The sequence below is a fragment of the Poeciliopsis prolifica genome, unplaced genomic scaffold (genome assembly GCF_027474105.1).
Source record: "Poeciliopsis prolifica strain line A6 unplaced genomic scaffold, Auburn_PproV2 SCAFFOLD076, whole genome shotgun sequence".
Lineage (NCBI taxonomy): Eukaryota > Metazoa > Chordata > Actinopteri > Cyprinodontiformes > Poeciliidae > Poeciliopsis > Poeciliopsis prolifica.
This window is the reverse complement of record NW_026562451.1, coordinates 438347-465039: the sequence shown is the minus strand read 5'-3', so window position 1 is coordinate 465039 and position 26693 is coordinate 438347. Positions and strand designations below refer to the sequence as shown.

The following is a 26693-nucleotide window of genomic DNA, read 5'->3' as shown; positions in this document are numbered from 1 at the left end:
TCTGAATCTGTCCATGGAGAGGTTCACCATCACATCAACGGTGGCACTGGCAATGCCCTTTGGTTTATTAGTGGCAAGCATCTGCTCCACTGTGTTTATATGCTTGTGTGTGTGTGTGGGTGTCTATGCAGTTTGATGACCATCCTATCGCCTTGGCTGATTATTGGAAACCAGCTGTGCTGCCCTGAGTGGCCGACAAGCTGACGTGTCATATCTATCCCCCGAGCTGTTTGCACAAACATCCCGACATGTGCTCACAGGCTTCATCAGTATGAGCCTTTTCTGGCATTTTAAGCAATTATGACCTTTTGACATTAAAAAAAAAAAAATCCAATATAGCAGCACATCTTCCCTGCAGATGCACATTTTCTTATATTTTTGTCAGGTTTCTCCGCTGCCTTTCTAATGAGGAGCTGTGTGAACACGATGAAGGCTTTATCCTGTTTTCAATATCTCCGCCTCCACCGCTTCATCTTTTCCATCAATATTTATAAGCCTCACCATGACCATAACAGTGAGGACAGTGAGGTGGGGCACTTACAGATGTGCTGTTCAGTTGTGTTTCACATGAAACACATCTACATAAGAGTCTGACATTAAAAACACACCTCGCCTAATTCCCTCAAGGGCAATGGCTCGTTAACAGCTGTGTATGTATAATCTATATGGCATCCTTTTTTTGTCCTGCTTTGTACATTTGCTCCTTGGTCTCCGGTTGTTTGTGTGGAACGCCCAAGTGACAAACAGCTTTTTGCACGAGTGTCTTCTTCACGTTTCCTTTTAATCACCAGCCCCAGGCGCCGAGCGGGTTTCTAGAGCTGATGATGTATGTCCGCACATTTCTTGGACAATCACTTGCAGGAGGGAACGGCAGCTGGACAATGCAGGGAGGTTCGGGGTCAAAAATGTTAAACTCAGGTGGGCTCTGATGTGCGTGATTAACTACAGCTGCCAGGAAGGGCAGAAGGCCACATCCCTCCAGTCCTTCTGCATGACAGGCACACGCCCGACTCTCTGCAACCTGACATTCTCCCTCCTTACATGTCCCCCTGGGTTTTTCACTTTCTCCAGACAGCACAGGGACTTTGTTGCTGTAGGGGTCAAACAGGGCTTGCTGTGATGCTGAGTGCTGGGACTGGATCAGTCAGAGACGTGTGGGAGTCCGACAAGGTCCATTCCTGTTCGGTCATCTGTGAGATTTTAAGGGGATAAGTTCACTTGAGGGTATTTTGTATACCAAGACACTTATTCTACGTGGTTTTATGCAGACGAAAAAAAAAAAAAAAAAAAAAAATATATATATATATATATATATATATATATATGTGTGTGTGTGTGTGTATATATATATATATTACTGTGACAATTCAGACCTTAAAGGTTTTTTTTCTTTCACAATACAACCACAAATATGAATGTATTTTGCAAATACTTCCACAGTTCTACAGTGGAAGTCCTACAGATTTCCACTACAGGACTTGAAAGATAAGATGGATATGTGTTTATATAAATATATAGGCTAATGTGATGGAATAATCTTAAACTTCATGACAGCCACTGCATAATGCATAGAGATAAGATATTTTGGTAGGTCTTTTCATGTTTGACAATACATCTCGCCATTGCCATCATAAAATCATAAAACCGAAAACAAAATGCATAACAATTATTTTGGCTCTGCTGCTCTTTATTTTATCTAAATTATGTAAATCTACCATGACTGTTGGTTTTGCACACACACAGTCCACCATTTGAATGCAGAGCCTGGTTGATGCACTCAGAGTTCACTGTAATTGTTTTTGGCTCATCTGTCAGCACCTCCAACCTGCAATTAGCACTAGATTATTTCCTCAACCATTCACACCAAAATCCACTTTTCCTGTTTTTCTGGCTTGTTTGCTTGGATCAATATTCAAACACTGCCAAAACTGCAGAGGTGAGGAGCAGCCTGCTGATTGTATTCATCTGCATAAGTGCTACATACAGTGAGAGAGGATTTTCTGTTTGCACCCTCTTAATGTATTCAAGACAAATTAGACCACATTTTTGATCCTTAAAAATTATGAGAGCAATTTAGAATGATAAATATAATTGTCTATATTGTGAAGTACATACAGTTAGGGCCAGAAATATTTGGACAGTAACACAATATTTGTGAGTTGGGCTCTGCATGCCACCGCATTGGATTTGAAATGAAACCTCTACAACAGAATTCAAGTGCAGATTGTAACGTTTAATTTAAAGGGTTGAACAAAAATATGTGATAGAAAATGTAGGAATTGTACACATTTGTTTACAAACACTCCACATTTTAGGAGCTCAAAAGTAATTGGACATATAAACATAACCCAAACAAAAAAGTTTTTTCTCAATATTTTGTTGCTAATCCTTTGGAGGCAATCACTGCCTTAAGTCTGGAACCCATGGACATCACCAAACGCTGGGTTTCCTCCTTCTTAATGCTTTGCCAGGCCTTTACAGCCGCAGCCTTCAGGTCTTGCTTGTTAGTGGGTCTTTCCGTCTGAAGTCTGGATTTGAGCAAGTGAAATGCATGCTCAATTGGGTTAAGATCTGGTGATTGACTTGGCCATTGCAGAATATTCCACCTTTTTGCTCTCATGAACTCCTGGGTAGCTTTGGCTGTATGCTTGGGGTCATTATCCATCTGTACTGTGAAGCGCCGTCCGATCAACTTTGCAGCATTTGGCTGAATCTGGGCTGACAGTATATCCCGGTACACTTCAGAATTCATCCGGCTACTCTTGTCTGCTGTTATGTCATCAATAAACACAAGTGACCCAGTGCCATTGAAAGCCATGCATGCCCATGCCATCACGTTGCCTCCACCATGTTTTACAGAGGATGTGGTGTGCCTTGGATCATGTGCCGTTCCCTTTCTTCTCCAAACTTTTTTCTTCCCATCATTCTGGTACAGGTTGATCTTTGTCTCATCTGTCCATAGAATACTTTTCCAGAACTGGGCTGGCTTCTTGAGGTGATTTTGGGCAAATTTAACTCTGTCCTGTCTATTTTTGGAATTGATGAATGGTTTGCATCTACATGTGAACCCTTTGTATTTGCTTTCATGGAGTCTTCTCTTTACTGTTGACTTAGAGACAGATACACCTACTTCTCTGAGAGTGTTCTGGACCTCAGTTGATGTTGTGAACGGGTTCTTCTTCACCAAAGGAAGTATGCGGCGATCATCCACCACTGTTGTCTTCCGTGGACGCCCAGGCCTTTTTGAGTTCCCAAGCTCACCAGTCAATTCCTTTTTCCTCAGAATGTACCAGACTGTTGATTTTGCTACTCCAAGCATGTCTGCTATCTCTCTGATGAATTTTTTCCTTTTTTTCAGCCTCAGGATGTTCTGCTTCACGTCAATTGAGAGCTCCTTTGACCGCATGTTGTCTGGTCACAGCAACAGCTTCCAAATGCAAAACCACACACCTGGAAACAACCCCAGACCTTTTAACTACTTACTTGATTACAGGTTAACGAGGGAAAGGCCTTTTGAGTTACTTGCAGCCTTTAGAGTCCATTGTCCAATTACTTTTGGTCCCTTGAAAAAGAGGAGGCTCTGCATTACAGAGCTATGATTCCTAAATCCTTTCTCCGATTTGGATGTGGAAACTCTCATATTGCAGCTGGGAGTGTGCACTTTCTGCCCATATTATATAAATTGTATTTCTGAACATATTTTTGTCAACAGCTAAAATAACAAAACCTGTGTCACTGTCCAAATATTTCTGGCCCTAACTGTATATATATTTGTAATATACCTTTAAGTAGGTTTGAAAAAAGATAGTGTCACCATTTTGCATATCAAAGGAGAAGCTAAATTCTTGTCCATTTTCAGACACTTTCTATAGAACGTTAAGTGGGAAAATTTTCCAAAATATTCCAAATGGTAATCTTTTTATGAAAATCATATTTATGGCCATTATTTGGACGTTTTTTTTTTTAAGCCAACTGTCTTATTTAGACATAACATATTCCATAAATAACCGTATCATTGTCATTGTGTACATAGCATGTGCAATAACAGTAAAGACGATTTATTTCTACTATTGTAGAAATGTCATGGGCAGAAATACATGTGATCTTTGCTAGTCATTAATATTACACACCAAACACATTTACCCAGTAATCTCATCTGTTATGGCCAAATTCAGTCTCAGAAATGTGGTTTCAGTGGTGAAAAACATTTGTGGATGTGATGGAGAAATGCACAGTGCGGGCAGTGAGTGTGGCCTCAATTGTCCTGCAGTAAGCAGTTTGCTGTGTGCAATGTAAATATTCCCCAGTATACTTTCATAAAACATAGATGTATTTTATGAATTCATATCAGTTTTCAACCAAAACAACTAAACAATGTTGACTTTCAGTGTTCAATGTCTTAAATTTCAGGTTTATTTCAAGATATTCATGTTAATTGCTATGGAAAGTTTCATGACAATTTCTGAAAGTTGCATATGATTCAAGAAAGTTTCCAATCTTGGATATTCCCTGGAGTTTTGCAAACCCAATCATCACAGCGCATCAGTTTCACAAAAACTAGTGGTTTTACTATAGCTTAAAGCCTGAACTTTTATGCTTATGAACACTTCTGGTTGCACTACAGGATTCACACAGGCAATGAGTAAATAAATTCTGCATAATGAGAGATTTATTTCCCAAAATAAACAGTCTCCTTGTTCTGCTGCTTTTCAGCCATGACTCTGCATGACAAATCAGCAAAACTGCATATTTAAAAACATTGGCAGACAAAAAAAAAAAAAAGAAACCCCCCAACAGCGCAGGCACAGTGCAAAGCCCTTATCAACACGTACAAACACAGCAGTCAGCCAGCAAATCCAACGCACACAAATGCATATGACGCAGCCAGATGAATGGCCTGGCCACGACACAATGGTGCTAAATTAAATCAGCGATGTCGATGTGGCCCAAAGCTCTCCCCCTTGCACAACATGCACTCACACGCAACCGAGGATCGACTAATAAGGCAGCTTTGTCTGCACTGTGATGCATTTAGGATCAGGTGATATCGGCCGGGGCCTGGAAGATGTGAGTAGTCGATCGCTGCTCATTATGCAAATAAGCATAGCAACAATTGTTCTCAAGCCCCACCGTTGATTCCTGAAATAATGATTTGCTCCCCAGACCTTTTAACATCTTTTGCATGCGCTTCAATTTAAAGATCAGCCCACACAGAAAAGAAATTGAACAAGCCAAAATGGAAAAGGATTTGTTTTTATTTTTGTACTTTTTGCCAGACTAAGCATCAGGTGTTAGGAAGCCGGGGTACAAACACACCGATTACTTCCACTGCTTCACCTCTGTCCCTACAGCCAGCAGGCACCTGTCTAACATGGGCCAGTTTGTAAACAGGTGGGAACATCAGTGTCACTCAGGCATGAGCTGCCCCAGTTGAGCTTGTCAAAGCTCATATGTTCATCTGAGACCTTACTAATGTACACAGCTGAAGTGAGGTTATGAGCTCAACCTAGTTTGGAAAACAGGATGATGGCTGAAGTTTTCCAGAAAGTGACTGATTGTTGGCTGACAGAACAAAGGGGATTAATGTCTTATACCTTTAATGGTCTTCGAAGAATTGATTTAGAAACATAAGTCAAATGACCTTGTCTTTCTTTTAATCCAGGGGTCCAGTCCAGATTAGTTTGAGCAGAAACATTGAAATTAATGCATCTGACTTTTTGGCAATAAACTTTTTAGCCACACAAAGACATTATTAAACATATATATGTGGATGTTTTATAAGGATTTACTGGGAAATATAAAATATACAAAACTATTTTTATTTTAATCTTTAACTAAACTTACATTTTTTTTTTCTGACTGATTACATAATTTTTAATTATTGAATCAGATAATCTGATCAGTTTCTCAGCACTCGAGTAACCTTTTTATTAAATTCTTTCTTAATCTTGAATAATTTCTTGGACGGTATCTTTATACTTAAGTAAAATATGTTGAAGTAGCGTTACTCTTACTTGAGGACAATTTTTGTCAACTCTGTCCGCCTCTGATTACAGCTTTTGTAGTTAAATTAAAAATCACTTACTAATTTAGAATACTAGAAAGCAAAAACACATTAAGATTTTTGTAAAAAAAAAATAAAATAAATAAATGCAAGTTTTTGAATATTTTTATGAAGAGGATTGTTAGGCCAAACAGCCTAATTACAAGATCAAACAGTTCTTTGCTACTAGGACTAATCCTTATTAAAATAGTCTTCAGATCATTATTGTTGTGTTCAAAACTTTCCTCACCATCAGTTTTCCTTTGCAGATTCCAAATGAGATAAAAGTCTTGACTCTGACAGAGCCTCTCTCCTGATGGCTCTCTATCAACAATTTCCTGACCACAGTGACGCTGTCTTTCTCATAATCGTCTTATTAAAAGCAACTGTGCTGCCCAAGGCCTGGATTTCATACAGACAACCGGATGCTTTCCGCCAGAATCCTAATGCATTATTCTGTTTACTTTAACAAAATTGCCAAGCTCATTGACTGAACATTGCAATTGCGTCCACATTTAAAACAGCAGCATGAAAACAGGAAACATATCAATTTATCTTAAAAAAAATAATGGTGGCCTTTGACGAGGCTTTCTGCTCTGGTCTGTATGTCTTTGAGCCCGCTCATCAGTGGTGGGCACAGGTGATGGTTGAAGCTAGAATCTGAGGTTTGTGATTTACAAAACCCTTTATTGTGGTAGTAAAAGAAAAGAAAAATGCAGTTAATGCCAAGGAGAGTAATGATGGTGGGTTATGACAATCCAGTTGCTTTCACGTAAAAAAAATGTGTGGTTGTACCCTGTTTTTTTTTTTTTTTACCTTTTTTTTTCAGTACAAAGTCTCAGTTTGTGTCAGAAGAGTGGATTTTGTATTTGGCCATCTAGTTTGAAAAATGCAGGGTAACCTATTCTGGGGCCCCTTTTCGTTAATATCAACAGCCTCATGCTCGCTGAGATCATAAGTAATTGCTACCATAAGTAAGCAGATGATACACAGCTCTAATACAATGCCAGGTGAATGTGAACACATGCATAGATTATAGAGAGCAGATGCTTAGAACAAATTAGTGCATGGATGTGCCATAACTTTCTTCTTAAGTAATTAATTTTGGAACAAAAAAGGAAAATCAAGAGTTTAGTACACAGCTCCAGCTATTACAGCTAAAAACCTCTGAACAACCAGAACCAGAATCTTGGTGTAATGATGGACCAGCAACACAAAAAGACAATTATAAAGTTGGTCTTCTATCACCCAAAGAACTTTTCCAGGACTAAAGTACGATAGCGTCTCAGAAAGTGTTTGAGAAACTCGTCCATTCATTGATCATAGGTAAATGATGAAAAAAATTGATTACTGATTAGGTCTTCCTCATCTAACTTTTTTAGGTTTTCCTAAAAAGTTAGACAGCTGCAGCTGATCCAGAATGCTGCTGATTGTGTTCTCTCTAAAACTAGAAAACTGAAATTGTGTTCAGGCACTATTTAAAAGTACATGTAAAAAATACATGTGGTCAGGTTAGCTTAATTTCTCCTGACAAGTACATCTTAATGAATTAGATTAGTCTCATAAGCCTAATTTCCTTTCGCATTTCAACTTATAGTGAGAAACTTTTATGGGGATTAATTGCATTAAGGGACATTGTAAATGGTTTCCAATTTTGATTACCAGTGAACGAAAAGCCACATATAGTTTCTCAGAAAATAAAACCAGTCAAGAATGATTTTTAGCAGAAATGTTATGTTGCTGCCTACACCTTTACTGGTTTTATGTATGGGAATGAAAAACGTGGTAGAAAAATGTGCACAAGCAAAGGAGATGTTGGTCTTCTTGACTATTCAGATTTTCTAAAAAAAATTCTACTTCAAAATGCATCACTTTCTGCATCATCAATCAAATGTGGTAACTTTCTGATAATTATTTTCGTCATTAATATAAACCTCACCTTAACTTTACAAAGTGAGCACTTTGCCACGTAATTCACTTTCACCACTACTTCCTGGTGTGTCCATGGACAGTCGTCCATGCAAGCTGACAGGTCCCGCGTGCAATGGAAAAGAATGGCGCAGAAGCAGCGGTTTGTTTGCTTGTCTTTCCCCACGCAGGATACTCACAAAGCTGTAGCATCCCCGCATCACCAGGTGCAGCGGAGCAAAACTCCACAACGTGGCCGCGAAAAGGGGAGGGGAGTTTGGCGGGGAAGAGGCAGGGAGGGGGCGTTGGCGCTGGAGGCAGATGGAAAAAAAAAATGAGAGAGGGAGGGCATGGGCTGGAAAGGTGGCAGGATTTCAGTTGAAACCTCCATTCTGTCAGACATGCGCAAGAGCTGAAGCTTCTCCACTGCTGCGCCGCGTTTCCGCCTTGGCTGAGCGAACGCGGGCGCACACAGTCCGAGCGGGGCGGGCGGGGAGCGAAGCCGAGACGCAGTGGCGGTAGAGAGGGGAGACGCAGCGAGCGCGGATTCGAGCAAATTATATGCCAGCCTCCACGTTTTCCCCCCCTTAGAGAGGCGACCTGTGCGGCGCGCGCCGAAGCCTTCCCAGCATGGACACTGCGCTAAAGGAGAGGCACTAAAATGTGACGCTCGCGGGGCAGATCAGGGGAGACAGAGAGCGCGCGTGCGCGTGTCTGTGTGTGCGTGCTCGTGGGGAAGAAAGTGGGCTGCACTCATCTTTCTTGCTTGCTTTTTTTTTTTTTTTTCTCCTCCGTTTGCCGGTGATTTCAAATCTGAGCTGCGTGGCGAGAAGATGAAGAAGTTTAACATCAGGAAGGTGCTGGACGGCTTGAAAGAGGCGTCCTCCTCCTCCTCTTCCTCCTCCACGCCGTCTGTCCAAGTAGGGCCCCAGGAGAACAACCTGATCCAGGAGACGCTCCAGTCCGAGCATTTCCAGCTCTGCAAGGTGGGGGAGACTTCTGATTATTATCAGCTCTTTGGGACTCCAGTTAAGCCATCCCGTCTGTGTGCGCCGTTTTATTTTTATTTTTTTTGTTTGGCTTTGCTCACATCCCATTCCAGGATGCACACGATGCGGGAAAGCTGCAAAGAATTATATAATTATTAGGAGATCCTTTGTTCTTTTCAAATCTTCATCTCAACTATTTCCAGGTGTTTTTTTTCATATATATAAAAAAAAAAAAAAAATTCCCTTCTCACCCACCGCGGGTGGTTCTTATCCTCTGAGCTCGGGTCCTCTACCAGAGGCCTGGGAGCTTGAGGTTCTGCGCAGTATCTTGGCTGTGCCAAGGACTGCACATTTCTGGACTGAGATGTCTGATGTTGTTCCTGGGATCTGTTGTAGCCACTGCTCCAGTTTGGGGGTTACTGCCCGAGGCCCCGATGACCACAGGCACCACTGTGGTCTTCACCTTCCAGGCCCTCTCCAGTTCTTCCCTGAGGCCCTGGTATTTCTCCAGTTTCTCGTGCTCCTTTTTCCTGATGTTGCAATCACTTGGTATTGCTACATCAACCACAACGGCTTTCCTCTGATGTTTATCCACTACGACATGTCTGGTTGGTTCGCCATTACATTCTGTCTGTCTGATCTGAAGTCCACAGGAATCCTAGCTCTGGCGTTCTCCACCACCTTTGGGGGTGTTTCCCACTTTGATCTCGGGTTTCCAGTCCATATTCTGCACAGATGTTTCTGTACACTATGCCTGCCACTTGGTTATGTCGCTCCATGTACGCTTCCCTGCCAGTATCTTTGCACCCTGCTATGATGTGCTGGACGTCTCAGGGCCTCCTTGCACAACCTACACTTGGGTCTTGTCTGGTGTAGATCTGGGCCTCTATTGCTCTGGTGTTTAGGGCCTGTTCCTGGGCGGCCAGAATGAGGGCCTCTGTGCTGTCCTTGAGTCCAGCTTTTTCCAGCCATGGTAGGATTTACTGATATCAGCCACTTGGGTCATTTGCTGGTGGTACATCCCATGTAGGGCTTGTCCTCCCTGATGGTATCTCTGGCACCTCAACCTCCGTTCCCTGTTGTCTGAGACATTCACTGAGCACATTGTCTGTGAGGCTTTGTCCCTGATGTATTTATGGATCTTAGTTGTTTCGTCCTGGACAGTGGTTCTCACACTCACTATCCTCTGCCTCCGTCCTTGCGGCTCGTGTACAGTCTCAGGGTGCTGGATTGGGATGGAACCCTCCATGCATGGTTAGTAGCTTTCTAGTCTTATATCTGGCTTTTATCTCCTCCTTTGGCCAGCTAATTATTCCAGCAGGGTATCTGATTACTGGCAGGGCATAGCTGTTTATCGCACGGATTTTTGTTCTTGCCATTGAGCTGGCTTCTCAGGACTTGCCTTATTCGTTGGAGTATTTAACTGTGGCTCCTTTCCTTGTGGCCTCATCGAGGTTGCCATTTGCTTGTGGTATACCTAGGTACTTGTAACTGTCCTCTATGTCTGCTATTGTTCCTTGTGGGAGTGAACTCCTTCTGTGCGGATCACCTTCCCCCTCTTTGTGATCAGCCGACCACACTTCTCTAGTCCGAATGACATCCCAATGTCAGTGCTGTAGATCCTAGTGGTGTGGATCAGTGAGTCGATGTCTCGCTCACTCTTGGCGTACAGCTTGATGTCATCCATGTAGAGTAGGTGACTGATATTGGCCCCATTTTTTGAGTCGGTATCCGTAGCCAGTCTTGTTGATAATTTGGCTGAGGGGGTTCAGGCTATGCAGAACAGTAGCGGACAGAGCATCTCCTTGGTATATGCCACATTTGATGGACACTTGTGCAAGTGGTTTACAGTTGGCTTCAAGGGTGGTTTTCCACAGCTTCATCGAGTTTGCAATGAAGGCTCTCAGAATCCTGTTGATGTTATACATCTCTAGGCATTCAATGATCCAAGTATGCGGCATTGAGTCATAGGCTTTCTTGTAATCGATCCAAGCCATGCACAGGTTGTGTCGGGTTTTGCAGTCTCGGGCAACTGTGCGGTCTACGAGGAGTTGGTGTTTGGCTCCTCTGGTATTTACACCGATACCCTTCTGTCCGTGCCGTGTTTTTATCCATGTGTTTGCTTATCTTGGCCGCTATGATGCCTGACATGAGCTTCCAGGTTGTGGAGAGGCAGGTTATTGGTCGGTAGTTGGGTGGGACTGGACCCTTTGATGGATCCTTCTGGATTAGGATTGTCCGCCCTTCAGTTAACCATTCAGGGTGATCCCACTTTGTAGCAGCTGGTTCATTTGGGCTGCCAGTCGCTCATGGAGAGCAGTGAGTTTCTTTAGCCAGTAGGCATGGATCATGTCAGGCCCTGGTGCTGTCCAGTTTTTCATGCCTGAGACTCTTTCTTGAACATCTGTCGCAGTGATGGTTACCAGGGCTTGCTCAGGGAGGTTGCTGTGGTCCTCTCGTAGAGAGATCAGCCACTGTGCATTGTTTGTGGGACGCCTCCCTTTCCCATATGCCTTTCCAGTATTGTTCAGTCTCCAGCCTTGGTGGGTCTGCTCTGTTGTTATTACCCTGCCATTGAGAGTACACCTTAGCAGGTTGAGTGGAGAAGAGCCGGTTAATCCTTCTGGATTCATTCTCCCTTGTGTATCTCTTTAGGCGGCTGGACAAGGCTTGGAGCCTCTGTTTGGCAGTTTCAAGTGCTTCAGGTATGGGCATCTGACTGTACTTTCTGGGTACTGGTCTTTTCATTGTACCCTTGTGGAGCTCTGACAGTTGGCTCACTTCCCTCCTTGTTACCTTGATTTTAGCCTCTAACCGTCTTTTCCATGGTGGGTATTGGGTCTCATTGGGTCTCTTATAGCCAAGTATCTCAAGGATCACTGATGCTGAGTTGTAGATCAGCTCATTGGTTTCTGTTATGGTGTTGGTAGGGATCGTTCTCAATGCTGCATTCACATTCTCAATGAGACTTTCTGATGGTACTTCACTCAGCCGTTGTAATTGGCGCCGAGGAGGCCTGGTTGTCATTCGGGTCATGATTCTCTCTCTCAGGTCAGCAGCTGTCTCGTTCAGCTCTGTTTCGCTCATTGGGGCCGTGTATCCCCTCACTGGGTGGGGACTTGTAGTTAAGTCCCCACATCCTGACATCCGGGTTCCTCCCTTTTGCCGTAGCATTTGTGTTGTATCTCGTCAATCTCAAGTTGTGATAGCAGTTTGCCGTTTGCGGATGTTGGAACACTGAGCTACTAGTTGTTTAGCACTTAGTGTTGACTGGGGATGTCGAAGTGACCATTCCTTCCCCAGTCTTTGCATGTAACCTCTCTCACTAGGGTTACTTGAGTAGTAGCATTCCAACAGATCCACATTTTCATCTCTCGCCCATTTCCGTCTTGTTCCAGTAGCCCATTTGTTATCAAGGTGCTCTGGTTCCCCAACACCTGACGCAGACCTTGTTTGGCCGGGCGACGTCTGAGCCGGCATGTTATGCAACTTAGTATCTCTCATGGTATGAGGTAGGCAGTAGCTTGAAGGGTCTTGCTACAGGACCCAGACTGGATTCGAACCCTGCCCTCTCGGGTGATATACTGATGCCTTATGTATTGAGCTATCCAGTCAGCTTATATATATATATATATATATATATATATATATATATATATATATATATATATATATATATATATATATATATATATAAATAAATTCATTGAGAGGCAAATCTTACGGTGAAGTGACTATGCGCTTGAAACAGTTTCAGTTTGGTTGCATTTTTGAACCTTTTCCCAGTCATCTGGTCACAGTATGGTGACATGCGTTGGTACACTCTGTGCAAAATATTAGAGTTTGCTGTGTCTGCATGGTCTGAACTGTCATATCAAGGGGCTGGGCACAACTGATCCTTTCTTGCATAATCTGATGGGTTTGGATTAGCGAAACGCTTATCATGTGTATGTGTCTTTCCTTTCACCCCCACCCCTCCACCGAACCAACCCCCAATGCTCACATCTCAACTCCACTCTTCACACATGAAAAACATTACCAGGCTCTCTGTCCTGCAGGGAGTGATGTTACCTGAAGTGACTCAAATCCTGTTTGTAGGAAATGATAAATAAAAAAATAAAATGTCTGCATCTCTCCATCTAGGCTGCACAGAGTAACAACAGAGGGGATAATTAAACACTCATGCAATTTTCATGCAGCGCATGCTACAGCTCAGCCCACTGCAAAGTTAATTTGGCATTTCCCCAGTTGTGCTTTAATGATGAGGTGTGGAGTTTTAATAAACCACACTGTGTGTGCTGGGTATCGATCCCCCACCCCACACTTCTGACCTGCGTGGTTGCTAAAGACTTAATTCCGGATTGCTTTTAAACTTGTGATCTGCCATGACTGTTTTCATGTGTCTCCAATAGAGACAGGAAGCTGTGTAACACACCGGATCAGAGTTGGGATGGTGAAGTTTCTACAGAAATCAAGTTTAGACTTATAAAGACTGCAAATACAGAGATCAGACTTTTTGTGGTTCAGACTACTATCTGTTTTATTTGTTTACTTGAATTTTTACCAATTCTGATTTTAGTTTCCCTTTGGACTGTATCACCTAGGAGATTCCATACAGGAAGTAGTTTTAGGGCTGCTGAATTAGGATTGTTGCAATGCATGCATCAAAACATGACGTTTAAAGAGGCAACATAATAAATTAGAGTATAATTTATAGCTAATTATTGTCAGTATTTTTTTACAATAAAAAAGAGAATATATTACATTGTAGATGCACAATGTTATTTAAGATGTTAGTTTCTATTGATTTTGATGATTATGGGTTACAGTTAATAAAAACTTGAAGTTCTTTTCCTTAGAAAAAATGAAGATTAGATGAAAAAGACGGTTGGCTTTCCAGTTGTCCTGACCACCTACACAAGGATGGTGACTCAAAAAAAGGTCATTGCTATAAAAGCTGAGTGTACATAGATTAATGTACATAATGTAAAGTTAAATGGAAGGAAACACTGGGGGAAAGAAATTCCACAACCTATAGAAATGACCTCAGTTTTTTGGGAGAACCATGACCCAAAGCTCAGTGGAGGGTTTACATGGTTTGAACTCTGCTGGAGTCACAGCTTCAGAGCCACCATAGTCATGTGTCCGGGACCTGGACTCCAACTATTTCATTTGTTTTGCATTTAAAACACTGCCTAATAAAAATGTGTTTCATCTGTAATTTTTAATCTATGAAATAACTTCAACAATATTTAATAATTTGAGTCACTCCTCAATATACACAAGGTCAGCTGTGTTGATGTGTTGCTCCTGATAAGCATCAGAATTGGAATGCTGGAGAATCCAGATGTTCCAGGAAGGCACATAAAGCCTGTTCACTTTTGTTTTGGGGATCGAATTACTGTCGGTATGATTTTTGCGTTTGTTTCGCAAAAATCAGAAACGCCTTACCTCTAAAGGAAAAAAATAAATAAAAATTGTTAGCTTCTAGCTTAATGTCAACATACATGAAACACAGGGCAGATCAGGACCTTTTGTAGCACAGCAGTTCAAGCATGTTAAAAAATAAAAAAAAACAGCCAGACATCTGATTGAAGCATCTTCAAATGAGACTTTGCTCTCCCTCTGTCTGTCTGCCTAGACCAGAACTGTCTGTAACATCTCTGCAAGAGAGGCAGGTGTCTCTGCTGCACCAAGTCCTCCTTATGTAACATGCTTTAGCCGTCTGCCACAAAGCAAACAAATCCAAGGGCCCACTGATGACTGACTGATGCCATAAAACCACAGTCACACATGCACCAAACCAAGGAACATTATTTTCCCCCCTGTGTCATACAGGCCTGTAAGGGACCAGATCATGAGCAACTGCACTTTATTGATGTATTTTATTTCCAGACTTCAGTGTAATCACGACTTTATGTGGGAGGCGGCGAGAGAGGAAGGACAACAACATAAAACAAGAAATGAGGGAGAAGAAATCTCAAAATAGGCCTATGATTAGAAAAGGAGGCCAGAATATCAACCTTTTGCAGAAGACAAACCTAGACAGAAACATAATTTGTTCCTTTTCCTCATCCTGTTCTTTCTCATCTTTGCAATTTCAAGCGTAATTCTTCAGTTTCATAACAGTCATCCACATCCATCTGGGCTATTTGTTTACCGAAATCAGGTGTGTGACATCCTCTAACAAAGCTACACCCCTGCTGTGAAATGCAAATTGATATTTTCTGTTATGAAATCTGACTTTTTTCCCTCCTCTCCGTCTCCATCGTCTACCTGCTTGTCGCATCAGACTGTCCGTCATGGCTTCCCCTATCAGCCGTCGTCGATGGCTTTCGACCCTGTGCAGAAGATCCTGGCCATCGGTACCCAGAGTGGAGCTCTCAGACTGTATCCTTTCATTTACCTTTTGAACTGCTGCAGAAGTCTGCCCTGAGGCGGCAGCAGGTAAGCGAGCGAACATCAGAGCTGCCATAGTCTGAGGTTGATGGACAGTTCTGCGCAAAGGTCTTGAGTAAGCTTTTTTTTTATGTGTTTTGCTTTTAAGAGTGAGACTTTTTGGTAACTTGATCAACAGTTTTTGCAGGCTTTCTATAAGGTCTAGTTTCTTTTTTCCTTTCAGTTTGATCTGGTTTTTCTCATTTTAGCCAACCCCAGTTGTGTTTTAACAGTCTGAACAACACTTGTTCATGCCCCTTTGAACTTTTTTCACATTGTTTCATGTTGAAACCACCAGAATTAATGTGCTTTATTTGTGCAGTGTGGAGGATTGTAATTGGTGGATCAACACAGGGAAGTTTGTGGCTCGAAAGCTTAAAATTACAGATATAATAGATATAGTTCCAGTTGTTAGATCAGTTCTGGCCAACTTCATTGCCCCCCTTTGAAGAAAAACATCCTCACAGGCCATCACTATGATACAGTGGAAATTATGTTTTCAGTATGATGTGTAGTGTTACTTTTCTACCATTCATATAGTTTTGTGGTGTAGGCCAGAAGCTAAATTTTGGTTTTATCTAACCAGAGCACCTTCTTTCACGTCTTTGCCACATTCTAAGAGGTCTTGTGGGAAACCTTAAGTACAAACTGTTATGGCTTCATTTTAACAATAGGTTTGTACTTGTTGCTCTTTCATGAAGGTCATATTTGCCAACTGTGTGATTAATAGTTGTCCTATCGACAGATTCTCCCACCTGAGTGGTGAATCTCTGCGGAGTTATCACAGGTCTCTAGTCTGCTTCTCTGATTGATGCTTTCCTTGCCAGGTCTATCGGTTTAGGTTTTGCTGATGTGCTATATTCTTTTCATTTTCAAATGATAGATTAAGCATCTCCTTGATGTCATTTAGTAACCTAATCCTTTCTTTTAAACTTCTGCATGGCTTTTTACTCTCTCTCTTGCTGTGTTCTACATCTCTACAGTGTTTTTCCACTAACATTCTCTAACAAAGCACTGTGCAAATGGATTAGGCATTTTCTGAAAGCAATTGGCTGCTCTGGTTTGCATTTAGGGATAGCAAAGTATAAGAGGAATATGCTAATGAACAGCACACTTGTTTATTTGCAAGGAGTCTACACATTTCTGTTTTTGCATGTGTGTGCAGCACTTGTCAGCTGTAACTGCTCCAAATTGCTTTTATAAAAAAGGTTAGTATGGTAAAGACTTTTCAAAACCATACATAATTTTTCCTCCTATTTAAAATGATGCACCGTTTTATGTTATGTAATCGCATAACATCCTGGTTAAGAACTCTCAGGTTTATGGTTACAGCCAAACAGAATGTGAAAAGTTCAGCGTAGTAGTGTGTGTTGCCCCGGTTTTTGATGGCTTTGGACGAACAGCTCTGCAGAGCATCTGCATTTTTGAGTCTCAGTGGTAGAGGAATTGTAAGTCTGCAGACCTTTCATACCTTTAAGATATTCACGTAGTACAGTAATGATGAAATGTGTTAAATTATACCAACTTTGCAGTACTGCTTTATGGGGGGCCTTTTTTCCCTACCGACACTGCTGTTGAACCTTTTGTTACATATTTCAAGTGACAGAGTCCTGTCATGTCCTGCGACTCGCCACAAGTGCACCACTGTCTTGCAAGATGAGGACATTTACGCAAGCAAGAAACAACAGCTTGCCATGAAATGACACCACGGGGAGTCATATAGCTTCAAAGAACGCCTGCGAGTGAGCCTGCGTGAGGCCACCTTTACAGCTCCTCCATGTGTTCCTCTGCCTGTCCAACAACCCTTGCCAGCTCATTACAGTGTGATGAAGAGCCGTCCGCCTTGTTGTCTCTCCTTTTCTACCTGCTGGCAGCCGTGCTCATGACTCAGTCCTCACCTGTGCTGCAATCGAGAGAATCAATAGCAAAGATTCTCTCGAGCAGTCTCCAGAATCACAGTTTCAGCTACGTAACCTAGCTAGAGGAGATTCACACACATTAGTTGACAGGCAAAGAAATGTCTGTGCTGGTGCATTTGCAGGAACTGAGCATATAGACTTAATAGGGCTTATCTCTTACATGCTACTACATTCTTCCCTGGAATAAACACAGAAAGGCTGCAACCAAGAAGTCTGGCACCAATCAGCTTGGAGATCAAAATGCATCCTCCCTTCAGATTATCCTCAGATGGGATCCTGCTGCGGAAAGTGGTCGCTTTGAAATCGAACGAAGGGAGGAATACCTCTCGTTTGACTGATGTGGATCAGATAATTTTATCAGTCAGACGAAAGTGAAATGGGAGGCGTATATCTGCTCCTTGACGCTCGTCCTCCTCCTCTGTTATTCTGATGTTTAGTCAGCCCTGACGCTTTATCTGATGCCACTGTGACATTGAAGAAGGGTTGAAATAGAGGCTTCACGACTCATAAGTCTTGCATTGCTGTATGCTTTGTTACTAGATGTGTTGTAGTTTTGGCTGGTTGCGTCCCCTCTAGGGACTCCCATGCTTTATGTGCATGTCTGTGCCTGGGCGACCTCCTGGACATTTGGTTGCACCACTCTCCCTTTGGAGCATTTACAGGAAGCGCAGATCAGAGGCCTTAGCCTGGCGGTGCAGCAGAGAGCTGAGAATTACAGCAGAAGCCAACTTGTCCCCTCTGAAGAGAGGCCTGATCTGTTCACACCGCAAAGCCAATGGAGGCTTTGTGGCTCTTCCACGAAACGGTCCCACGTTTGATGCCAGCCTCTGCATTTGCTTTGTCGTTCATCAACCAGCTGGAAAAAACATCTGGTCAGCAAGAGAACCTGAGTTAGAGCTCAGGTTGAGAGAAGATGGAAAGGAGGATGGGAGGAAGAGGTCTTGGGGAGGCAGGCTATCCCTTTTTCTAGAGCTAATGGCCAAGAATAGAATCCTTATTGATCTGTGTGTGGTAATGCACTGAGTCAGATATGCCCAAGTGCATACACACACTTTATCACTCTCTCCCTCTTGCTCGCACGCCGAGTCAATTGTTTTCAGCACAATATATCCGCAGTGAAAAGAAGTCATGAGTCGTAGAAAACAAGTTCTGCTGCACAAGCAGTCACCTCATATTAGCTATGCGCTGATTTAACTGTGTAATTGTAAAAAAAGGAAGAAAAAAAAAGCAAGCAGGACCAATGGTGCTACATAGCAAAGCTACGGCATTTCTGATTAAAGGCGGAATAGCAGACAAATAATAATAATAATAATAAAAAAACATTGAGTCCTTTTGGTTATTGGTCCGTTGTGTTCTAGCCAAAATGGATAGAACTACCAGAACAGAATCCGTGTTCCTTGCACACAGATCAGTGAAATTAAGTAAATGTAACTGGCGTACAAGGAACATTGAAGGCCAGCTATCAACATACATTACCTGCTTGATGGAATGTCTGACTTCATTATTTAGCTAATCTACAACTGTGCAAAAAACAAACAAAAATGCATGAACATTTTGCCTAACAATTACTTTAATAAATAGGAGATGCAATTAGTTCTTTATATAAGTTTTTTCGATAAGTAAATTGTTTTTTTTTTCTGTTTTTTTTTTTCCCCAGGCCACTGCCAATCTTTTAAAACATGACCTGACTAGCTAATTTCTTTCTTTCTCTCTAAGGACTTTCTTGCTACTTTTGTGAAAACTATTGTACTTCTGCTATCCAATTTAACCAAAATCCATACACTAGCTGACGGCAATTAAAGGAATTACAAGATTATTTCCATTGAAGCATCAGAAATAGTTTCTAGCCCTTAATCAAAAGCAGAACAAAGTGCATCAGTAATAATATGGTTGGTAATGTATTTATAACCCCCCCCCCCCCCCCCCCCAAAAAAAAGGGATATTTCTTTATTGATGCATTAAATATGCAGTAGAAATCTAATGATTTTTTAAGCTTTTGACCTACTGATCACTGGTGAGAGCCTAATTAAAGGAAAACTAGTCAATTGATCGGTGCATTGCTGTTTCTTATTCAGCATTTTTATTTGCCACCCACTTATACACACAAAGCCAGATTCTGTGTTTGAATGTAGATAAATATTCTGACAATGTTTTCTTTGGGTTTTTTCGGTCATTTATAGTTCTGTGAAAAAGTATTTCCCCCTTGGCGGTCTTGGCTTTTTTCAGTTTTTATTTTGTCAGACACAATAATTGTCATTTGAATGTATTTCTTATTTGCTCAAGCCATCTTTATCTATTTTAAGACTTATTTGAATAGAAACATTTAACTGTGACAAAGTAAAACTGAAGATATCTGTGAGAGCAAACAGTTTTTCACAGCATTGCATTTAGGAGAATCTTTGAAGTAATTCCCTTTTTTGTCATTGAATGCATATTTCAGGTCAGTAGAACTAAATGGTGATTATTTAAAGTAAATCTATACAAGCAACAATTTTACAAGGCTTTAAGAAATGAATATTGCCCCAGTTGTTTTTTTTATTTATTTATTTTTATTATAAACTACACTATAATTACCATGATATTAACTGGCCAAGCTCTTCTTTACTTTGCATTTCTGTTTTTAATGAGACATTTTAAAAATATTAGCTAATTTTAAGAGTGACTCACAATATATATAAAAAACTAAATATGTAATTTGGAGTTCAAGCTCTTTTTTTGCCTTCATTTTTGGGTTCAAATACTAAAATTTTGGTCCTAGGATAATTGAATTAGGTAGTCTAGTTGTTGTTCAGACTAGCTCCTCAGATGCACTACTTGTGCTTCTTCTTTTTTAACAGGTGGTGTCACTATTCAGCAGATTTACCCCTTTTAAGTGAGGCCAGAAGAAGAGTTCTGTAACATCACAGTTTGAATGTAGCAGTTTATATTTAAAGCCTTAAATGGTTATTTGATATTTGCAAATCGTATGAATAATTTTTTTTAGTTCAGAGACAGGGAGGCATGTGTAAACTAACTCACTCACTCTTCCTGGAACCTTTTCCTTCAGTGTCAAAGACCAGTTGTGCCAAAATATACAAAGTCACTACAGCTTAGAGTGTGAGGTCTCTCATTGAGCACTGGCATTTGGGAAGTTGGCATCAGCTTTCAGATCCCAGTGTTAATCTGTAAGGAGCAGAGCAGCACATGTGGTAATATTCTGCCTTTTGCATATGATACTTTTGATGTAAAAACCATAAAACTGGCATTTTTATTCAAGATCATCTTATACCAGCTTCTGCCTGTCCATGGTTCTGTAATCCTGTTGTTTACAGATTAAAGCTTCTCATTGAATATTTTTAAAGACCTTTAATAAATTTCATCAGCTTATGAAAAATGGAGAATTATCCGTTTTCTGCAGATGGTGATGGAAAAAAAAGACTGTGCTTTATTTTCTTTTAGAGGAACTACATCATTGTCAAGGATTTGGTCAGAGACATTAATGTTTTTAGCATTTTAACATGAATATGTAGGCTTTTTGGGTTTGCAGTGCAATGTTCTACAGCTGTATGTGACAGTATTGCTGATTCCCCTCCTTATTGGTGGTGGTCAGAGGAAATGGCAGCACCATAACTCAGAGGCTCCCCGGCAGTGGGAGAGATGCAGATCAATAGATCAAATTGCCAGTCTGTGCTCTTTCCGATTATCTCATCGACAGACTCAAGACATCATAGCTCTCACACACCCAGCTATGAGGGCAACACGCATTCTTACTGACGCGGATATTATTCCAGAGGTGGTCGACAGAACATCAGTTTGTCTTTTGTGGACACATCAGTCGATGAGTTGCACAAATGCTAATGAATTTGTACGCAAATAATACAGGCTGCACATGCACAGAGATGTTGGCAGAAACATGTTTGCAGACTTATCTCTGGACACACACAGGCATCAGCAGTAACTGCTGCGTCTGATAGCAGCCCTGTGCAGCTTCTTGCTGCAGCAAGGATTGACTGTGACATATCTTTATCATTAATCTTCCTTCTGATTCACTCAGTATCTCTGTTGCCGTTCAAGCTTTTTTCCCCCTGCAGTTACAAGAAAACCTCACTGAGCTGTGAGCTCTCTGACTGGACTACTGAATAGGAACAATTTCTGGTGTTAAAGCAGGAAATACTCCCGACCACATAGGTCAAGATGCTGTCATTTAATATAGATGCATACAAGGTCCCTGTGAAAAATATTGCATTTGAATTTGTCAGCAAAATCCTAGAAAGTTGGCACCTGCACCTCAGCATTTTCTATTGTTTTTTTTTCTTTTGAGAAATTTTGTAAGAAAGATTCACTTTATTCTCAGTAATATTAAAACTGTGATTATGGATTTGCAGTGTAATGTACTAGCTTTTAATTTCATGCTCGCTCTCTTTGTTATAGTTATCATAAATTATTTTTTATTTTAGGATTAAGCATGATATAATACAAAGTTTATGGAACAGCAGTTTATCTTAAATTAGAAAATGAATAGCTCGAGTTAACCGAACATCTATCATATTTTAGTAATTAGTAAACATTACCGGCAGTTTGTCTCAATATGCAAGTGTTGATCTACTGTAGAAGATATGACTTCCTTTTAAATTGCTTCTGGCATCTTCTAATTCTTCCTGCAACTCATTTTGAAACAATTTCAAGAAAAAAAAAAAAAAAACAACTAACTTTGAGTTTTGTTCTCAGCAACTGCATCTGCACAAAAGAGCATATTCAATGTGATGTAGTAGATCTTGCGTGGAGTGCCTTTCCCTCATAGAAAAACATTCTCCCTCTTTTATACTTTCAACCAAATGGGTGCCAGTGTGAACCATACAAAATGAAAACTGAGGGATTCACCAACCAGTTTCTCATGTCATTTTATTGTTTAGCTTTTTGCTCTGGATGCTTTTTGCTGAGCCAGTGCATCACAGTTGCATAAAGTGCATGGGTGTCCTTAAATCAATGCCTCATTAGCAGAGCTATGCAGAACTGAATGACTGGCAAATGAGGAATTTCACCCATTTTGATTCAGGTGTGTTGCATGTAAATGTTGCAGGATTTGATGGTAGCTCTTGAAGACTAGATTTGATATCCAAGTATAAGTAAGTGACTAAGAAGTTACTGTTTCACCCAAAGTGACCTTAAAGGTAGTGCCATAGTTTATCAAATGGGTGTGAGTGCAAAGATTGGCTGGTGAAACCAGGGAGGATAAGGGGACAGGTTTTCAAGTAGAAGAAAAATGCTGTGATGCCTGTCCTTGGCTTTCATGTCATTTCAGTGCACATCTGTTTTGCACCACTAATGGAACACAGAATGTTTGTCTGAATTGAAGGACTGCTAATCAAAGACCCCTCGCATACACTGGTTTAATCTTTTATGCCCTTTAAAGGTACTCAAGATCTTCTATACTTTCTTTTTTTTTTTAAGACATACTGGTGCTACAGCTTTTTTAGTTTGTTCACAAACAGTGAGAAGAGAAGGAAGGCATGAATAAATTGGTCAAGAGGTCAGGAGTCAAACCTTGTTAAGCTGCTTCAAAGTCAAATAAGCTTTGTACATGGGATGCCTCATCTGATTCTGCATCTGTGCTCTCTTACTACTGTTTCTGTCTTTTTCTTTTTGCTTTAAAAAGAGAGAAAATGGCGGCAAATGTGACCAAGCTTCAGAAGCTCTTCTGCCATGTCACTTTGCCTTAATATATTTTTATATTTTATCAGATTTTTTTCCCCCCTGCTTTTTTGTTTCTTGGTGTTGGATAGAAAATAACCTTGAGGAGTCACATTTTAGACCAGGAATCTACGCGAAGATCGGAGCTGCAAATCCAGCAAAATGATGCCCATCTTTGTCAGTGAGTCATCAAAATTTACAAGGCCCTACAGGGCTTTTGTTCAATAAAAAAAGTGAAGGGGGACTTCAATGGTTGCTGTTAGTGGAATATTAACAATTGAAGTTGCTGTGCTTCATTTCTTAGGGTGTTGACGGCTGCCATCAACTTCACTAGTATTTTAAATGTCAAATGTATTTGATGGCTGATGAGATCATCTTGACATTGACTACATCTGCCTTTATTGTTTTGGAAAGACTGATGTGAGGTAAATGTCCATTTGGTATTTCATGTGCAATACTTCATGTCAGTGCTGGTAGAAAGCCAATTTATTTTCTTCATTTAAGGATCATAACAAACTTTATTGACTGGTGATGTCAACAAACCCCAAAAAGCAGTAGTATGGAATGTTTGGGACTGATGCTTCAAGTGGCATAATGTTATATCTATATTTCAAATATATGAACTTAATTATTGTGCAGGTGTTGTTAAAGATGCACAGTCTTAGTGAGCTTTACCTTTTTTCTTTTTCTTTTTTTTTTTTATTTGTGTGATCTTATTCATTTACTGCGTTGCCACATCCTGGATCATTCTTGATTTCAGACCTGCACAGACATTAAGTAACCGTATTTCTCCAAGCCAGTACATCAGTGTTTTGTGATTTATGATGGAATTGACTTGGCTTCTTTTGCAGCAATGTTTACGCCCTCTCTGAGCGTCATGTTCTTCCTTATTGATTTGTGCTCATATTAGTGCAAATCAATATGTTCCTGTTATGTGGAGACGCTCTGTGACCAAAGGGTTTGACCGCTGCTCACTCTCTATCCCACAGAGATCCCCTAGCATCAAAAGTGAAAATTTCAAAGTAAGTACTGTATCCTACACACTATTGGATTTGTTTAAAGCAATCGATTCAGTTCTTCTCATGCAGGACTTTACCCCGTAGTAACACTATGCCTTCTATTGATTTCATTTGTTGGTCTGACGTTCCTATTATGTTGACACTTTGGTAAACTCCCCAAGGATCAAACCATGCTGCTTCAGAAAAAGAATCAACACAGCAGTTTCCTGACAATCAAAACAAATATTCTGAATATTCCATAAAAACATGCACTTGTGGACATTTTGAAGCACAGACTGTCTGTGACATGACCGGAGCATAGAAGGACATGATCTGATGGCTTGTCCAGTTGTATGAATATGGACTCTGCATACGTTCTGAGAATCCATTGCTTCATATAAACTTCACTGTCATTTACTGTTCAGAATGTGACATCGACGGAGACTGACCTGCATGAAATCCACTATGTGTATTTGAGGTTGCATGAGAATGTAACACCTTCAATTACCTTAAGTAAACACGATGTGTGCGACTGAACTGTGATTGCCTGACATTATCATCGACAGGTCATGTTGTAGGGAGTTTTATGTACTCTCCTGCCTGAGAAAGTTGTTAATATGTGAGCCAAGAGCTTATTTGATCTAATAAGATTTTTATTTCAAGGTGACCTGAATGAATAAAAAATGTCTAGAAACTCACACAAATGGCCGTTTATGATCTAGAGATCACCCTAAAATAGCATGTTGCTTAGCTGTAACTTCAGTTTTAGTGGTTGAGACTTTGTGGTTTTGCTTGACATTGTTGTTGGGGTGTGAAAGTGTGGTGGGGTTGAGTCAAACTCCTGCTGTCAGGTTGCCACAGTCCCTGTGGTGCTTGTAAAGGGGACTGGCTTACAGAATGCTGTGAAGCACAAAGATTTTGTCATCTCGCTTTTCTGCCTGCCTTTCATGTGACCTTCGTTGCTCTGCTTGGCCGGAACATGCTGAAATAATTTCAAGCGTTTCTTCTGCTTTTCCTCCTCTGCTGTGCTGTTTAGTTTCTTAAAATCTGCTTTCTGCAATTTTCAATCCCATGGATGTAATTATTTTGCTGTTTATGCATGGTAAGATTTCTCTTAACAAGGTTTACTGGCTTGTTTCCTCTCCATGCTCCCTTGCTTTGGCCCTGACCCCATGTTTCATTATTTTTGTGTAGCTGCTGTAGATAATCTGCTGCTCTGGATCAGGGTAGGGGGGTAAGAAAGGTGGGAAGTGTGGGGAGAGTCTCCGTTCTCTTTCCATTAATGTTTCATATGTTTTCTTTCGATTTGTCTCTGTAACATTATCCTCTCTCAGCTGCCTCGCACAGGCATGCAGAGGGTGGCATTTTTAATGTTCTTCTCAGGCTCTTTGTTCCTCACCTCAGCGACCTCAATGAAAACAACATAATTAAGGACTAATTCATTGTTTTTAACCCGTTATGAAATACATAAGAGGAGTTAATGTGACCTTTTGTTACTACTGTAAACATTAAACAATAAACAATGCAGTGGAATCTGCCAGTTTGCATAAATAACGTCATTCATAAAAGTTACTGTTGAAAAATGCCCAAAGCTTTTATGAGACAGAACCAAATGGATCCTTTAAAACTGAATATACTTTGAAAAGTAGCTCTTCCTTTATGTAATCAATAGCACCGCATTTAAATAGTTGTGAAAAATATATATGCTTTTTTATTTGAAAAAGAGCAGAAGGAGTAAACTGAAAATGTAAATATGTTTTCATTACCAAAAATGTTAAAAATCTCAATGTATGAATATTTTCTTTTTATGTTGATTAGTGTAAATTGCATCTTCTTTGCCTTACTACATAACTTTTGTTCAACTTATTATTTAATAGAATACAATCAAATCACCCCCCCCTCCAAAAAAAAAAAATCTTAAATCAGGATCTTCAAACTTGAGTGACTATGTGGAAAAACATTAAATTAATTAAAGTATATATTCAAGCCCCAGAATAAGGAAAATGGCTGGAGGTGTTTGGTTCACTAAATTGATTTGGAGTCATAGAGTATCCAGTTTTTCTTGATGTTAGTGGGATCCATTAATTTTGCTTACTACATACCACAAGTAAAATAAAGACCAGCAAATGTTTGATCAATGTGAAACTACCCTGTGTGTCATGAGGCCAAGCAGTGACATTGGGCAAACCTCTGAACTCCTGCCTATGTGGAGTAAAGCAAGTAGTAGTCACATTAGATAACTTAGCCTGCAGGTGATATTGAACTTTTTTCCCCCAGTTCAGATGGGGATGTGGCAACAGAGTTAGGGGTGATTCTAATCGCATAAAAATGACATTATGTGGACCTGGAGCCAGTGGTTTGGATGGAACTGGGTCAAGGTGAGGAACAGAAAAGCAACTTGACATGCAGGGTGTTGCAGCCACAAAATCCTGCTTTGTGGCTGTGGCAGAACATTTTTGAAACAGTTACCTCAACTAGCTACAACATTCATTTTCTGTACAGTTTTATGTTTGTATTTTTGCCATAATCTAAAAGACAATTTGACTGCAGTTTAGTAGAAAGGAAGGTATTGGAGAATGCATTCTCTGCTGACTGGGGATATTAAAGATGTCTTGACCTTGAAGGATGGTGTCATTTCAGTCAAATTAAAAATGTTTATATCAGAGATTTTAAAAGTTTGTCATGTTTTCACTAAACACAAAAAGTTATCAAACAAATAAAAGCTGTA

At 40.6% G+C, this 26693-nt stretch overlaps 1 protein-coding gene across 3 annotated transcripts in view; it reads left to right on the top strand.

The window, feature by feature from the left end:
• The first annotated feature begins 8327 nt into the window (after positions 1 to 8327).
• stxbp5a (syntaxin binding protein 5a (tomosyn)) overlaps positions 8328 to 26693 on the top strand; it is a 95621-nt gene continuing 77255 nt past the window's right edge. For all 3 annotated transcript variants that reach the window (XM_055021422.1, XM_055021421.1, XM_055021420.1), the window contains exons 1-2: positions 8328 to 8937; positions 15233 to 15330. In XM_055021422.1, coding sequence (XP_054877397.1) covers positions 8785 to 8937; positions 15233 to 15330 — 251 coding nt within the window. In that variant the 5' untranslated portion in view covers positions 8328 to 8784. The remainder of the gene's footprint in view (positions 8938 to 15232; positions 15331 to 26693) is intronic.